This window comes from Centruroides vittatus, unplaced genomic scaffold (assembly GCF_030686945.1).
Source record: "Centruroides vittatus isolate TY-2023 unplaced genomic scaffold, ASM3068694v2 contig_364, whole genome shotgun sequence".
NCBI lineage: Eukaryota > Metazoa > Arthropoda > Arachnida > Scorpiones > Buthidae > Centruroides > Centruroides vittatus.
The window spans coordinates 1439521-1458489 of NW_027122188.1; the positions used below are offsets into that span (position 1 = coordinate 1439521).

Consider the following 18969-nt stretch of genomic DNA (forward strand, 5'->3'; position numbering starts at 1 on the left):
TGTAACGTATATTTTGTTTTCCATTAAATCATTGTTATCCTGTTAAATGGTGTCTTGTTTGCTCGAATATTCGCTTATCGTCTTACCACGACTCCACTTTCCCTCCTACACTCGACCAGATAAAAAGCAGTCCCGTCCCTACGGGATCCCTACCGACAAATTAAGCCATTTCTGACAAGTGGGCAAGTCCCCCCCCGACTTGTTGCCGACATTAACCAGAGGTCTGACCTCGTCGACCCTCCTCGGTACACACAATACTATCCGCCACGACAGTGCAGAACTGCGGCTCCCGTGCATTTCGGAAAACCTACATTTTGGCTCCCACTGAACTCTTGCTTGTTCACCCCTGGTATATACCATCTTCATTAATAAATTTGCTACAGAATGTGACAATGTGAGAAAGTCATGTTCAAGTCACACTTGTACATCAAATATCTGTTGAGGAAAGGTATATTCAGCCTCATTTAAGACAAAGGAGGGTACAAAGATCAGTAAATATCTCTGATTATAATCAAATTTGGTGTTGACTTAATTATCAATGTTAACTTCTTTCCAAGATCTATGGCAAGCTCTATTTTCACTTAGAAACAATTGAGAGACAAATCAAGCATCAGAAGGAATTATTCAAGACCAATTAGAATGTTTAATCTAAGGACCACTCTATAAAAGCATATGTCCCAAGGATGCCCACTTTTCCATTGTTAATTATCGAAAGCAACTAAGTGTATTTTCAATGTCAACAGAACCTGCTGAGTGCTCTCTAACATCTTCAGATAAGTCCCAATTGGGTGTGGCAACTTGCTCCATCATATTCTTCTCTCTTCAGTGAATTCTACTGGGTATATATTTTTTGCCTCTTTTCTCCAATTTGTGAGACTGGACTTTATATCTATACTCAGATTTTAGAGGAAGATAGCCAGCTGGATGAATACAAAAACAATAAAATTGTAGACTTGTCAGACTGTATATGAAACCAAAAGATAACGTAAAAGTGCACTCTCTCACACACTCCAATAAACAGTGTTTAGTAATGGAAACAATTGTTCATCCAAATGTCCATCCCCTCATATGTGACTTCTTTTCTGCTCATGCTTTCAGTTGTGACAACTTACATCTTTAATTTGAAGTTTAATTGATCATCTTGAATATTGGACCATGACCAGAAGTCATATGATCCTCACAAATGTGGATAGGAGTTACCTTTTACCATCTGTTTTGGGAATCCTCTTAGGGTGGAATCGAGTAGAGACAGGATTCCCATTTCTTTTCAAATGGGTAACAGTCACCGCCGAAAGGCATGACCATTGGATTCGAATTTGTAGACATTGATTGGTCGACAGCATCACACCACCACTGGACCTCAGAGAAAGCTTTGTCCAACAGTGATTGCTGATTGGCCAACTGCTTGCCGTCGCCGGATATAAAAGACTAATATTAAGGCGGGAAATTAGAGTTTACTCCAAAGTTCATCAGTTTGACTCTAGAGTTTTGTTGAGTTTCACTTCAGTGTATACTCCAGTGAGTTCATTCTCGGGATGTCAAGTAACCCTTAGACTTTGGGGTCAAGGAGAGTAACCCCAGGGACTTTACAATATCTATACAGTTTGTTAGCAGCAGCAACTAAACATCAGAAGATAGCTACTAGCCATCCACCATCCAAGTCGTTGCAAGGTATCTTTCTGATGAACCAGATCAACACACAAGAACTGTTTGAACTTTCTGAATGCTATCTAATATTATTGGCATACCAAGTCGATCGCCAATCGAGTGTTTATTGTACATTTTAAACGTCACTAATCCCATTTTACATTTCAGAATACAAGAAAAGTTGAAATTACATAAGTCATTCTCTGAAACTTTATAATTAATACTGATGCCCTAATTTCTATTAAGAGCTGAGATAACTTCTCTCCTTATATCATGAAGGATTGAAGACAAGATAGCAGTACCATTCATAGTTTCCACTTCTTCCTCTCTTAAAAATGAATTCTTTATGGACTTAAAAATATTTTTAAAATGCTTAAAGCACTTATCTCAAACTCTAATGAAAAAGCATATCCAAAGAGCACAGCACATCTTTAATTCACTTTAAAGTTAAACTTAAATAATCCTATTGAATACCCAGTTCTTTGCAAGCTTCAAACAAATTATTTTAACAAAAACTGTTAATTTTGTTTCATAAACTATCATCTGCAAATATTTTTTAATAGCTTAATTTAAATCTTAGAGCTGAACATTCTTTCTTTATATAATAAAAGAAAAACATTAAGCTTTTGTAATTAATTGTTATGACTAAAAGCATTGTTCATTTATCAGTTTCAAGATATTCTTTATTTTTGATTTAATCTATTGTAATTCAGTTTTCCTGTTCAACAAAAACTTTTAAATCATCAACAAAATTGTCTGCAGATTAATTACAATCTAAAGTTTGAAACTTTCCAGTCAAAAAACAAAATTTCTTCTCTTTCATCACTCCTCTATGAAAGGTAAACATATTGATGTCTGGCTCAAAAACAGCTAGCCATAGCTGTTTAGTAACTTTCCAAAATATTGATATAGTTGATGTGAACGTAGTAATAACTCTTGATATAAATCTCACAATGTAAGCCTTCAACGCCTACAGAAATGGTTTTGTATTTTTTTTCTAATTGTTTTTATAAGTTTGTTGTAAATTTAAGCACTTTTAAGGACTTTTTACACAGTTTTGCAAAAATTAATTACTTTTGAGCATCACAAATAAAAATAAAGTATATCTAAGAACTGTGGAGGGCCCTACTATCCTTAAGTACTTGTTCAGTTAGTATATATTGGCAAAAAGTCCACAGTGATGAATCAAGACACAAAGCTGCTTACTTAAGAATATCAATGATATTTAAGATATTTTTGGCTTCACTTCAAGCCATTTTCAGTGTTCACGTAAATCAAAGATAACACAAGATAAAGAACATTTACAAAATGAAACATTTTAAAAAAAAATATATATATATATATATATATATAACATATTTTAAATTTTGTATATATTTTTGTATATTTTTCTGTAATTTACTTTGTTAATCTCGCCCCTTTTGGAATGAGGTTAACAACACCAATAAAGAATAAAGGAGAGTTCGAGTGAGGACCTGAAAGTGAACGGACGTGTTTTTATGGTCTCCAATTTTCTTTTGTCTTGCTAACCCTACACTCGACCCCACGACTACGACTGCAAAATAATACGACAATTTATAAGAGTCGACAGGATTACCTTATCCAGCAATGAGTAAATCTAGAGACAAATCCATCCCAGAAACAGGTAGTTCTACCTCTCCTCCTAAACTAAATCTTATTCCGTTTAACCCACGTGGAAAGCTAAGTCTAACTTCGTGGATGAGACTGTTTGAGAAGCAAGCGGCGAGACAAAGGATTGACGAACAAGAGCTCCACTTTTACATACCAGAGTATTTACAGCATGAAGCTTTCGACTATTTTTGTGAAAATTTAGTGGAGGAAACGGATTGGAACAAAATTAAACAAAAATTACTCGAGTACTTTCCACAGGAAGAAGAAGATTACTTCACCGATTTTGTAAATCGACAACACCAGCGAGATGAAGACGTCTTAACTTACTATAGGGAAAAAACCTCCTTGGCGGAAAAAGCTAAGTTAAACATGCAACAGACCATTACAGGTCTCAATGCCGGCATAAATGCGGAAATTAGAAAATATATGATAGCCGCACCGCCAGCCACCGCTGTCGAATGGCTTCAGAAGGCTACTAAGTTAATAAAAATTCAAGAAGAAGCAGATCATCCGCCGAAGACCCAGAAAGAAAATCATCCGGCAACTAAACCGAATCGAGAAAATTACACAGGATCCCAACACTTTGCCAAAAACCAGATACTGTCATGGCCGCACACAAAGAAAACGACGCCATCTTGGATTCCACCACGGGGTCAACCCCAGTACAGAAATTTGGTACATCACATGAGCAGACCGCCATCCCCTTGCCGTTTTTGCTATCAGCAGGGATTACCAGCACAGCACTGGAGAAGAGACTGTCCCCAAAGATATTCAGCTCCTATTCACAGAGACGTCCACAAGGTATCTGAAGCAAATGAGGCAGAACCAACTTCACCATCTTGACTACTACTAACTGTTTCAATGGAGAACAAGACGATGCCTGCGCTCATCGATACAGGAAGTTCCATCAGCCTTATATCCCAAAAACTATTAGATACTTTATCCAAATACTTTCAATACCAATCGGATGTGAAGATTATCACTACAGCTGCAGGATCTACCACAAGCATGGCTAATGTATCAATCCCTCTTAAGATTGGAAACCTGACAAAAAACATTACTTTACATGTAGTATCCAGGTATTTCCCTTATTTAATTTTATCTTATCCAGACATTAGAAAATTTAGTCTTGTCATAGATTCTAGTCTTAATCAGATCTCCCAAAATCAGACTATCCTAGCATTAGATCCTAATACTTTTGAAGTACGTTCAAATCACTCTAGTTCCACAAATAGTTACTATAGTAGAGACATTAATCATTTTTGTAATAGAATAAGTAAAAATAGTAATAGCTTATATAAGATAGATCAGAAGGAGACCCCTCAGGCTCCTAACCTTGTCTTCCCACCTCCTTTGGCTCAAAATGCAGCAGGAACTTGTAGGGGTAGGAATAGTTCTACTTCCTTAAAGGAATCTCTGTTAAATATTTTTAACATTAGGGATGTTGTTAACCCTAATCTGAAGGATGATCAGAAGCAGAAGCTAAAGAGCATTGTTTTAGGATTTCGGGAAGTTTTTTCTGCTGAGAAGTTTTCAGTGCCAGCCCTAAAAATAGCTTCCCCTAGAATATTACTTAAAGACGAAAGACCCATAACTTTAAAACCTTACAGAGCATCTTACCGTGATAGGGAAGAGATTGATAGACAGGTGGAACTATTGCTAAAGTCGGGATTGATTGAACCATCGTCGTCCCCTTACGCTGCCCCAGTCACATTAGCCAAGAAAAGAGATGAGGGAAAAACTAGATTATGTATGGACTATAGGAAATTAAACGAGAGGATTAAAGTTAACAATGAACCTATTCCCAGAATAGATGAGCTACTGGATAGACTTATAGGTGCGAAAATATTTTCTACGGTAGATATTCTGTCAGCCTATTGGCAGGTTCCTCTCCATTCTGAAGACAAAGAACTAACTGCCTTTGTAACGAATTCTGGTCATTTCCAGTGGAATCGTTTACCATTTGGCCTAAAGACTTCACCCCAGATTTTTCAGCTAGTTCTAAAAAATATCCTAAATAAATATAGATTTCCTTTTCTCATCAATTATTTTGATGACTTGTTAATTTTTAGTCAGAACGTGGACGAACACCTAAAACATTTAACACAAGTATTTGAATTATGTTCAAGGGAGGGTCTCTACTTAAATCTTAAAAAATGTCAGTTTGTTAGATCTGAAATTAATTATCTTGGGTTCAACATCAAACCAGAAAGTTACTCCCCCTCATTACCAAATATAGAAACAATACAAAAGTTAAAATGTCCAACTAATATCAAACAATTACAGGGCTTTTTAGGGTCCATAAACCATTACCATCGATTTATTCCAAATTATGCAAATTTAAGAGCTCCTCTAAATAAGCTCCTAAAGAAAAATCAAAACTGGGTTTGGACGACTAAATGTCAAGAATCTTTTGAGAAATTAAAAAGAGCACTTATCTCCAGACCCATCTTAAACATGTATAACCCTTTGCTTCCTACACATCTTTATACAGATGCTAGCGGAGATGGTATAGGGAGTATCTTGAAACAGGAACACCCTGTTAAAGGATTACTTCCTATTGCCTATTTCTCCAGGTCCTTACGTGAATATGAAAAAAGCTACACCATTAGTGAGAGAGAATGCCTTGCAATTGTAGCATCTATTGAAAAGTTTCACTTTTATCTTCATGATATCTATTTCACCATACACACTGATCATCAGGCTTTACAGTGGCTGAAAGGTATAAAAAACCCATCTGGAAGGTTATTTAGATGGTCTTTGAAACTAAGCATGTATCAGTATGATATTAAACATCAGAAGGGAAGCCAGAATGTAGAAGCTGATTATTTATCCAGAGCCCCCGTGAGCCATTTTGTTACCACTGAGGAAGTCCTTTCCAACCAGGATACCTCATTACTCACCTCACCCAAATTCTTCCGAGATCGTGAAGATGTAATCTGTATCAGAAAGAAGGGATTTACAAAGAAAGTCATACCTCCATCGCTTCAATACAAGGTGCTATCCAGGGCACATGCACACTATGGTCACCCAGGTATAACACAGATGCTGAAACTAATTAGTCCACGTTACTATTGGCCGAATGTCATCAACGATGTTGTAGAGTTTGTTAAACATTGTGATGCTTGTCAGAAAGCAAAGACATACAACCATAAAAGGTTTGGCTTGTTAGGTGATTTACCTTCATCAAAAGCTCCATTTGACATGTTATCTATGGACACTGTCTCTGGAATGCAAAGATACGGATCTACTAAAGGCTACCTTCATGTTGCCATCGATCACTTTTCTAGGTTTGCTTGGTGTTTTCCATCCAAATCTACTTCTATAAACGCCTACATAGATTGTCTAGGCAAAATATTACAGACAGGCAGCCCGAAACGTCTACTAACAGATAGAGCACCTTCATTTACCTCCTCTAGATTCAGAAGATATTTAGAAAAGAATGGAATCAAACAACATCTAACAAGTACTCAGCGACCTCAGCACAACGGGATAGTTGAGAGACTAAACGCCACACTTGTCTCTAGACTAAGAATAAAATATTCAGAGAATCCAAAACGATCCTGGACTCAAATGTTACGTGACGTTGTGAAAGAATACAATCAAACGCCTCATACTATAACAGGATTCCCTCCAATGTTTTTAATGTACGGAGAAATCCCCGATTCACCTGACAACTTGAATTATCCCCCTCTCAGTGAAGCACGTAAGATTGCCACTGAAAGAACCGAAATAGCTCATGAAAGAAACAGAGATAAATATAATAGTCAACACCAAACTCCAAACTTCAAAGTAGGAGACCAAATACTACTACAAACCTTTTTCCATCCCGACCAAGGAAAACTTGCTCCAAAGTATCATGGACCTTTCACCATATTAAAGATAGTATCTCCTTGTAACGTAGAAATAGACAGACCTGTCCAATCATTAAATAAATTAACTGATATTGTGAATGTAGATAAAATTATACCGTATTATAATCCAACCAACTTTAGAGTTCAAGCCGATAAATTGTATAACACCCAGCCCAACCTCCCTGAGGCTCCATGATGTCGCCTTTTCAGGAGGGGGGCATTTAACATATTTTAAATTTTGTATATATTTTTGTATATTTTTCTGTAATTTACTTTGTTAATCTCGCCCCTTTTGGAATGAGGTTAACAACACCAATAAAGAATAAAGGAGAGTTCGAGTGAGGACCTGAAAGTGAACGGACGTGTTTTTATGGTCTCCAATTTTCTTTTGTCTTGCTAACCCTACACTCGACCCCACGACTACGACTGCAAAATAATACGACATATATATATATATATATATAATGTATTTAATATTACGTTAGAAATAATGTCCTTTTTTTCTTTTTTTAAGTAATATAAGCATTTCTGAATAAAATATCTTAAGTTAAATTTTATTTAGTTTTAAATACTCTTGTTTTGAAATTCAATTGAATAACAATCTCTCTAAAAAATTACAAACTCAAAATTAACTGAATCAAATTTCTGTTAGTGGAAGAAATGCTTATCTTTGCATTTGTACAAAGTAATGCAATGCTACATAAGGCATTAATATTTCTCTAAATGAAATAATTGCAAGTAATCAGAGTAAATCATCTCAAAAGGAATTTAAATTTCACACTTGATAGATGTATCTTCAGATTATTTCTTTTGAGGAGTAGTGAATTTCATATGAAATGTGGATTTTACTATTCCTCAAAAGAAATAATCTAGGTTATTGATCTTGAAACAAATCAAAGTTACAATTTGTCACTATACTAAAGTAAAATAAACTGTCATATAATAATACAGTAATAATAATAATAATAAATATTTGCAACACTATTGCTGTTTATAAATTGCTATAAAGACTTATCAATAATACTGTAATTTAAAATACTTTACAAACTAATATATTTTACATAACATTAGATTTTATAATAATTTTACAAGCTTTCAAGTTTGCTAAATTATTTTCAATACCAGCATGTTTCTGTATTCTTTAGAAAATAGAAATATAATGACAAATAATGATCACCACTACTTTGTATACTATTTTGGATTTAAACACTACATATGTGATTCATATTCAAATATGTTTTAGATCTTGATAACAGTTTTAAATTAAAATACTTTATTTGTTTTCATCTTTGAAATTAGTTTCAATAAAAACATTTTAACTTAAAAATAGAAAACCAAGAGAAATGTATGCTACTTTCAAGATCATTTCTCAAAACATTAAAAATACACCTCACATGTGTAAATTTTTACTATTCTGATTCTATGAAAAATTCTTCATATAATTAAGGTAGTTATATAGAAGCTGAAAATTTTTTAGAAAACTGATATTTCCACTTAGATTCAACTAATACTACTATTTGCTAATATTACCCTACAGAATTATATCTAATCACTTCTTTCTTAAATAATCTGTCAATCTGCAACAAATCACCAAATGTATTATTTTCAAACACATTTATAATTTTCTATTTATTGAATTATCACATTTCGTATCACTGTAATTATTTAAATATTTATAAGCACGTGTACGAAGCCTTAAATATTTACATAGCAAATTCAAATTAAACAATTTTTAAATTATATAATCATCAATATACTTACCATTTGTTTTTTGTCATCAGCTGAAATTATATGTACTTCTTGATTTACACTATGAACTGCCTATAAAAAATTTTAAAATAGATGTCTTTAAGAACAATGCTAACAATTAAACTTAAATGATTTAAGTTAAGCAAGAATAAAATTAAGTTATTATATTTCCTATTATACAAAAGCAAAAATTTAAGAATTTAAATGTTAAATAAGAACTCTTAATATTCTCTCTCCTCCTACAATCAGTATATGATTTAATGATTGTAAATATGCAAACACATTCTGAAATCAATAAATTGTTATACTGATCAATATATAACCAATACCTACAGTTCCAATGTAATGTAAAGTATTGTATATTTTTCAGTTGCTATGTAAAAAATTTGAAGTTCTAAAGTATATTAAAATAAATATTTTTATCATTAAATAATCCAATTTTTAACTTCTTACAACAATTTGAAGTAGCTCTAGAATACAATGCACTTCCAAATTATATTACTCTAATTTTTGTCTCAAGAACAAAGCAATTGACACTGATTGCTTTGTTCTTGTGTCTTGTTCATTTTTCATGCAAATTTTCTGTTAGGCACACACAATTCTAGCTTGTTTTATTTTTACTCCCTAAATTCTGATAGGCATGCTCAATTGTATCAGACAGCATGATTCATTGTCACTTTGATCTCAGCATATCTTGAAAATGAAGTTATGAACCACCATTTTTTATTATTTTTGGATTCCTCATTGCAATTAATGGAAAATGACAAACTTAGAATTTTATTGAACAAATTTTGATGAGAATAAAAACAATTCTGTAAGCTGCATAGAAGAGGCTTCACTAATGCTCTGCCTCAAATATATAACTTTTACTCTGTTTTATATTATTTGCTTGAATTAGGTTTTTCTCATCTTTAAGCATTCTAAAATTATATCTAAAATACAATGAGTGTTATTTCTTGCCATTTGTTTCTTCTACAAACAATATTCTCATTATGAAAATTATAAATATCAGGTCAGTCCATAAGTTCATGCATATTTTTATCTACAAAAAAAAAAAACAGCAAAAAATTTTAATTAAATTTTATTTCAATCTATAATGTATTCACCATTATTTTGTACAATTTCTTGCCATCTTGATAGTAGCTTTTTAATTTCGTCTTCGTAAAATGATTTCGGTTTTGAATCAAAATATTCAGAAGCAGCCTTTTTTACATTGTTCTCATCCTCAAAAGTTTTCCCTTTTAAAAAATTCTGCAAACTGCAAAAAAGATGATAATCACTGGGAGCAATATCTGGTGAATATGGTGGATGAGGTAAAATTTTCCAGTTGTAGCTTTCAAGTTTCTGTACAGTTATTTTTGCAGCGTGTGGTCTGGCATTGTTATGCTGCAAGAGAACCTGCTTTCTGTTCACTAACGACGGTCGATTTTTTTTCAATTTTTCATTTAAACGCTCTAATTGTTCACAATACATTTGAGCTGTAATTGTTTGATTAGGATCTAACAGCTCAAAGTGAATTACACCTGACATATCCCACCAAACAGACAAAAGAATTTTTTTTGGATGCAACCCACCTTTTGCAGTCAGTTTTGGCTGCTTGTCGCAATCCATCCATTGTCTTTTTCTTGTCACATTATTATAGAGGATCCACTTTTTGTCTCCAGCAACCAGCCTACCAAGAAAAGGTTCTAAAGCAATGCGGGATAAAAGAGACGTGCAAATGTTTACACGTTGTCGGTTAGCTATTGACAGTTCATGTGGTATCCATTTTCCTAGCTTTGAAACTTTTCTGATTTGTTGTAGGTGTTTATGAACAGTTCCGTGGGATGAATTTAAATGTTCCACAATTTCATCAACGGTTAAAGATGGGTCTGCTTCAACTAGTGCAAAGAGAGCATCATCAAAGTCAATGGCTTTTCCAGTACAAGCCTTATCCTCTACACTAAAATCATTGTTTCTAAATCTTTCAAACCACTTCTGCACAGTCCTTGCACTAATTACAATTTGATTATGTACAGTATTTATTTTTTTGGCTGCATTTGTAGCATTCTCACCACTTAAAAATAAAAAGTATAAAACATGTCTTTTATATTCATCCATTACTTCCATTTTAACGAAAATAAACAACAGAAATGTTCACAATTCTGAACAGTATTATATGAATGAGATCCAATTTAACACTTCAGTGTAAAAATTATCACATTAGACTGACATTTTTAACAGCAAAACAAGATTTTTCTCAAGGTGGTAAAAATGGGCATGGACTTAAGAACTGACCTGATAGAATAATTTCATATTTTATTTTATATTTACGAAATGCTGTTATAATTTTTTAATTAAAATTATTATTAAAATAGTTTTATTTATTGTTAAACTCATTTTAACAGTTCCACACGTTCTTATAAATCTACTAATATCATTATTCATTCAATATGCATGATGTAACAATAAAAAATATATCATGCAATAACATCAGAATCATTTTACTTTGCCACAACTAAACTTACAAATTGTCTTAAACACTAGTACTATTTTTGTTAAAGAGCTATCACAAATATCTGAAACAGATGCAGTTATAATTTATCATCATCTTTTTCCATTTTTGGCTCTAAAGAATTCCCAAGGTCTTATAAATTTATACAATCAATACATAAAAATAGCAAATGCACCTAGCACATTAATATACAGTTTGCCTCTGAACTAAAGAAAATGATTTGTAAAGGGAAACCAGGAAATGCAACTATTTTATGTTCAGAACACACTGTTGATTCATTATTTACCAATTATTTAATTGTCACTTAATACAGCAAAGATGATTTTCCTTGTATTTAATCCCATAATTTTGTTATCCTAATTTAAATTACTACATATCTAAAGTTAATGATTTATTTCAAAGTTGAAGTAATTTCTAATCTAGGTTTTTCATAGCTAGAGTAAAGTAAAAATATTTCTTATTTTCAGAGTAGATCAATTCTACTAAGCTGAGTCTAAAATTTATAAATGATTTCATTATTGGTATACATTAACTCAGGTCTTCTGTAATATTCTAACATGAACTCTATTGAATCTTCCCTGATCAAACTCTATTGGGAGACATTCCAAAGTTTCACGTAAATTCATCTATGTGAAGCTTTGATATGTACGTGTCATTAACAGATCATTCTAAACTGCTTAAAAATTAAACATTGTTCAATTCTGCATATTTGTTAATGCAAAATTATGGCAGATACTATTAGAAAAAAACATATCATAAGAAGCATTTTTTCTAAATTACTGTATTTACTTGCATATAAGACAACCTTGCATATAGGACAAGGTGTGACTTTAAAAATCAAAATAAAGAAAATTAGATTTAATAATACAATTCTAATTTTATTTTGTTTAATCACAAGTAAAATATTAAATGCAGGTAAATGCACACATTGTCCTGCAAAAATTACTAGCATTTTAAATTTTAAGGAAAAGTCTTGTAAAATCGACAACATAATTTGTTCATGTAAAGCTGGACAAATCGGGAACATTTTTTTTGCCAATTCTTAACAGTTGAATCCACTCTCCATCGATTACACTTAAGAGTTTCTCTGAATTCTGATTTCTGAATAATTATCCATTTTCACTTGGGAATGGATTAAAACTTATATCGGGCACCCGTGAGATTTTGGAATTTCAATCTGGAATTCAATTCAAAAGCTTTGCTTTTTCTATTGCTATTGTATATTGTCAGGAGTAAAGATAAAGAACAATTCAAACAACCCAGATAAAATACTTGTGTTTTTAAATACAAAAAATCTGGCATCCTTTAAAAAATGCAAACACACGGTGCACAAAAATTATTTGCAAAAATGCAAAGAATCTTTCACTCACGCATATAGGATGACCTAGGAATTTGAAGCTATAATAAATGAATCAAAACCTCATCTTATATGCGAGTAAATATGGTATATATATTTATATTTTATAAAATATATTTTACACTTAATTTTTTAATACAGTATATACAGAGAGAAAGTAACTCATTTGAAAAAAAAAAATAAAAATTTATTTTCTAAATGACTTCAATAAAAAATAAAAGCATTAACAATTTTGCAATTGCGTTTATAAATGACGATGATAATAATAATACATACTCTGATATCCAGTGAACCAATAAACACTAATAATGGTTTTGACATATATTGTGTTGCCATTCTGCGGACTCCTTCAGGCCAAGTTGCACTGGTCATCACAGTTTGTCGGTCAGGTCTTATATCCAAAAGAACTTTTTTAATCTGAGGTTCAAATCCCATATCCAACATACGATCTGCTTCATCTAACACCTAAATATATTTTAAAGTGAGATCTTTTAATTCATCTTTTTTTATAACAATACATTGGCATTCAAATCAAACAACAAACAAAAAATTCTCTTTAATGAATTTTAATACAATTTCTATATTAAATGTGTTATATCATATTGTAATAATACATAAAAGAAAAAAAAATTCTGTTGATTATTTAGTGGGATGAGAGATGAAAATTACACAATATGAAAAAAAATTATTGATGTTTTACCATTAAACATTTACATTTAAGTATTTAATTACTCAATGATAGGGACAAGCTCTACAATTATTCAACATGCTGTAAATAAGATTGTTAACCCTTTGTGTACTAAGACACCAGATTTACTACTATGAAAACAAGAAAACCACATAGATGATAAAGAACTAACCTGTATCTAACATATGGCAAAACAATTTTGCATACAGTGATCATCTAATCAAAGGCAACACTTAATTTATAAAAAGCTAGTCAAAAGTATTAAGAATATATGAATGGTATAATGAAACCAGCAAGTTTGTCTAATTTATTTGTTAGTTTCTTTATACAATTTCTTCAAATACACACAGCTACCTGCTTTCTTGGAGATCCAAAATTAAAGAAAATTCTTGTTAAACCTTAGCATTTTCATACTTTCCAGCCCAGTCTCAAGAATATTAACTAAAGCTTTCTATCACTTCAAATAGAAAGTTATCATCACATATTGTCTCCACACCTCTCATTAGCCTCAACTCACTTGTACCAGACAGCTTCCTTTCCATTACAAAAACAAATTACCTACTCTGTAATAATCCCTAACAATTACCCCCTTTAGTTCCTCCATTTACTCAACTTCACATCTTTTCAAACTAAAAAGAAATATATATTCTCTAACCACAATCCTTTTTTTAAATTTAACTGGTTCTTCATAGCTTTATTTCATGCAGATACCAAGAAATTCCATCCCTTGCATATCTCCTCAGCAGGTAATCTAACAAATGCTAAATAAGATTTGTGAGATAATTGACCACAATGCTAGAACATACTATCAAGCTACCATTTCCAAATATTCCAACCATCCACTAACAAGTATTGATATCAGGTTTCACACTGTCTCCATATGAATGCTCATTAAAAATCAATTTGACAATTAAGTTGGCACTCAATGAAATCAATAGTAGCAAAATGACCTACAGAATAGTCATGTTAACACCAATTCAATCTTCAATTCAAAGTTCTTTTCCACAAGGACATTTAAGTGACAAAACAACTTGTCATCTTGCATAAAAATCACCTTTACAAAGCCTTCTAGACATTGCTGAGAAACAGCTCTTCCTATGGATGCAGCAAAATCTGAAGCAAGTAGCAATGTTGTATAAATAGTGTCTTGCATTTTGCATTTTATTTGCATTTAGCAGCATATAACAATCCTTCCTTGTCTTTAGTCAGCCACTAGAATCCAGTCTTCTGGAGATATTATGGATGTTTAAAAAGGTTTCTAAAAATAGTTTACTATGTAACAATATTTAGTAGTGATGTAACAAATAGTATATTTGGCCTCAGCTGAATACCAAATATTTGGCCAGGAGCGTGGCCGAATGGCCGAATATTCAGCCAAACTATTCAGCTTGATTAACGCACGTATGAAAATTGGTGCGCAAACCGCATTATGGCAAGAATCGCACACCCTGCTCTCTACTGGCCCGCTGTCACTACGATTTTTTCTTCCAGCAGGTCTAAATTATTTAAATTAATTAATTAAATTATAATTATTAAACTTAATATGAGATGGAGCCTAACGTCTACCTCTAGTGCCAAATTGGTTTATAACTTATGTAATAGCCGTAAATAGCCTGATATGATTCAGCAGTTGTTGGTATTTAGATGTAAGTTATAACTTATAAGTTATTTTAATTGCAATCGATCTTTTTAACTCTTTAATTAAGCACTAAAATTTTGTTTTTACTATGTATTTGTAGACTGAATAGTACCCTAAGGATATACTTTATTGGGGACATGTGGTCTAGTTTCTCCCCAGTTGTGGAACAGTTCAAATATATTATTGGGGGTTTCTATTTGTGATATTTTGTTGCTATTGTTTTTGTCAATATTTTTAAAATTAACATGATTTCAAATGTTATCTTTTGCATATAATGTGAAATGCTCATTCTTTGCTTTATATATAAAGTAAATTATATATTAGTTACACATCTTCTGGAAATAGATAAATAATTCTTTCATTAAATACGATAAGTTTCAATAAAACGTTTTGTAAATCATTTTAAAATATCGTAAAAAAATATTAAAATATACACAAATACGAATATAACATTATTAACTAAACAATAACATTAATGCCCGATACATTCTAACCTACACGCACGCCATCAATGCCATAAGATATCGGGCTAGATAAAGGCTATATTATTATTTAATTATGAAATAATTTAATACTAGACTTAGACGCTATTTCTTATTAACTTTAATAATTATAGTTTAATGTTCAGCATTAATAAAAGTTACCAAAATTATTAATTTACTGTGTTTTTGTTATTTCTTACTCCTGTTTTTAGGTATTCGGCCGAATAGTGAAATTAGGCCGAATACCGGGTAGTAATCGAATATTTATTACATCACTAATATTTAGTCATCTGGCTATTTATGCTAACTTTCATCTGTCTTTGGTATATCTCTTACTTTCCACTTCAATTTTAATTACAATTATTTCTTTTAGGCATTGTTTAAAGGTTAGTACAAAACTTCTTAAAACTGAATAAATGTTCAATTCATAATGAGTGAGGAAAAAAAAAAAATCTCAATTTTCATAAATCCAGTGCCAATTTAATAAACTGACAAACATTTTCAGCCTATTTTATAGGTCAACATCAGGTCAAAATTATAACCTACATTAATACAATCAATTTTAGAATAAAATATGTACTATTTTGACCTGTTTTATCTGTTCTGTCACATTTTTTTGGCAGTCAGTGAAGGTGGTGCATTATAAGGTGTGATTATTGAAGTTTGACTGTATATATTCATAATAATTGGTTTACCTAGAATTAATTTTCTGTATTATATTAGATGAATCCCAACTTAATTTACAGAAATGCTTTTTCTAATAAAAGGAAAAGAAGAAAGAATAATGTAATTTCAATTACAGTAGAAACCTGATTATCTGAGGCAAGGTAAAATAATGCTACCTTGGATAACTGTAAACAAATAAAAACAGACAGCCACAGCCATTTTGAATTAAAAATTACAAATATAAAAGATTTATATGATATCAATAGAATGCTCAGACAATTTCCACTCAAGTACTTTCAGTTAAGAATAAAATAAAAAGTAATAAACAGTCCTTTTGACATTATCAGTCTCAAGTAAAAACGTCTTCCTTGGGTGTATTCCAGAATATTAATATTATTTTTAAAATACATTGTTGATTCATTCCATTTAGAACAAATTACAAAACTTAAAAAGAGTTTAAAATCAGACACACAGCTAAATTTCAGTTAAGTTCAATTTAACCTTCTTCAGGATAGAACATAACAGAAAAAAAAAAAAAACAAAATTATGGGAAATTTAATAGCTTGTAAACAATCTAGATTGTTGGCTTCACATTTCAAGTGTCAAACTTTTTTCCATTGTTTAAATCAACACAACATACTTTTTTCCACTGTTCAAATGTAAAATATATTTTTTGGCCCAATATAATGTTTTTTCTTTTAAACTTTTGTCAGATGAGGTTCCTTTTTTGGTTTGGCTGCTTTATATTCAATTTCCCTCCAATAATTGTAAACCATTGTTTTTGAAACTGGTTTTCCAATCACAGATTTCAATTCTTGTGACATCAGTTGCAACCTTTATGTCTATTTTTGTTTTCTACAATTTTTCTAAGTCCAGTGGAACCACACTTAACAAGCACCTCTCTACAAGTAATTTGCATAATGAGCAAAACAATTTGTAAAAAAAAATGACTTGCTTAACGAGTGACATTTCACATAACGAGTGATGAGAAGAGGAGGAAGTCTTGGATTGTGTGCATGTTACATCAGTCTGTGTTTAGCACTCCCACTAGCATCTTAGTAGCACTTGTTATTGCACATTTTTCCAAACTTGTGTTCACACATATTACATATAATCAGTAACAACCATAGCCCATTATGTAATAAACATGCCAAACAATATGCCAAATTCTTGGGCTATGTAAAGATTATAATTAAATATTAAAAATGAAATAATTTGACTAGAGATAGACAATTATGCTTCCATCTCGTATAAAATTTAATGACCAATTCCAAATTAAATTTAGATTTTTTTTTTTGGTTTTCCGCAAATCGAATTTGCATTTCAAGTTGGTTCATTTTGCACTAGAAGAAATGATGATGATTCATGCTCCTTAATGCTGTATAATTTTCTTTGAATAAACATTATATATAAAATATTTGAGTATTTTTTTTTGGCATGGAAAGCATTATCGTATTTTACATTAATTTATATGGGAAAAATTGTTTCTCTTAATGAGTGTTTCACATTACAAGTAAGATTCTAGAACAATTTATGCTCGTTAAGCAAGGTCCCACTGTACTAATTTCTGTCCTTTTTCAAGTAATTTTGGAAAACCAGTGCATTTTTTACAATTTAAACTTCCAGTTTCATTAAATTTTTCAATTATTTTTTTGCACTGTAGACTGCAATTACCCTTTCCTTGCTATTTCTTGTTGATTAATATTTTTCTCATGTTTACAGCAATAATTTTGGCTTTGTGATCCAATGCAATTTTTGATATTGCCTTCCTTTTACAATATTGTCAATATCTGCTTTTATGGTCCTAGTCTTAATTCTAAGAAACTTAGTTAAATGGGAAATCACCCAACCTATTTCTTTCAGCAGTTTTGATTTTTTTCATAAAAAGAATTGTTCACAACAGTATGTTATGCATGTGGGGTAGGTACAGTTTTCTAGCACCAATTACGTCATTCTGACAACAAAGTGTATCCAGTTTACAACATACTATACCAAAATAAACGAAAATGTACCTAAAATTAAGGTGCAGTGAGCCACATAAAAATATTAAGTGGGTTACAATGTCGCCCCAGGCTGGACATCCCTGGTCCATACCATTTTGAGGTGCCTAGGCAAGGAACATTTGGTATCATGGCAGCCATTACATGTGCTGCTATTGACAGCCACCCACCATCACCTCTGTTTGAAATAGTGTTGGCTCCTGATGAGATTGGACCATGATAAAATGGAACTGGGTTGTCTACAGTGATGAATCCAGATTCAGTTCCATGTTTGTGTCTGAAAGGCCCCATGGTAAACACCTCAATCCTGCCTACACTTTGCAGTGGCACACTGCCCCACAGATGGTGTGTTGGTCCGAGGTGCCATCACATACGAAAGCCAGTCACCTCTAGTAGTAATCCAAGGAACAATGACAGCTCAGTTAGTGACATCCTGCAGCCACTTGTGGAAGTGCTCCCAACAGCCATTTTCCAACAGGATAATGCTTAACCACATACAAGTGTGTCACAGGACTGCCTCCACCACATTGCCACACTTCCATGACCTACCAATTTGTCACTGATCGAACATGTCTGGGATCAACTGAGACACCATACAGCACCTGCATGCATCTATCACATGTATTCATGCTAGAGGTGGCCCAACACGATACTAGAATCTCCTTTCACTTGTAGTTTTTTTTTTGCAATAAATGATTCTTTTGCTTTCATTTTGTAATCACTCAATTATATCGTCATTACTCTCATACATGTACAATTTC

General features: G+C 32.1%; 1 protein-coding gene across 2 annotated transcripts in view; it reads right to left on the reverse strand.

The window, feature by feature from the left end:
- LOC136975079 (probable ATP-dependent RNA helicase DDX43) overlaps positions 1–18969 on the reverse strand; it is a 107969-nt gene that overhangs the window by 26660 nt on the left and 62340 nt on the right. For both annotated transcript variants that reach the window (XM_067270077.1, XM_067270076.1), the window contains 2 exons: positions 13010–13198; positions 8895–8954 (listed from right to left, as the gene is read on the reverse strand). In XM_067270077.1, coding sequence (XP_067126178.1) covers positions 8895–8954; positions 13010–13198 — 249 coding nt within the window. The remainder of the gene's footprint in view (positions 1–8894; positions 8955–13009; positions 13199–18969) is intronic.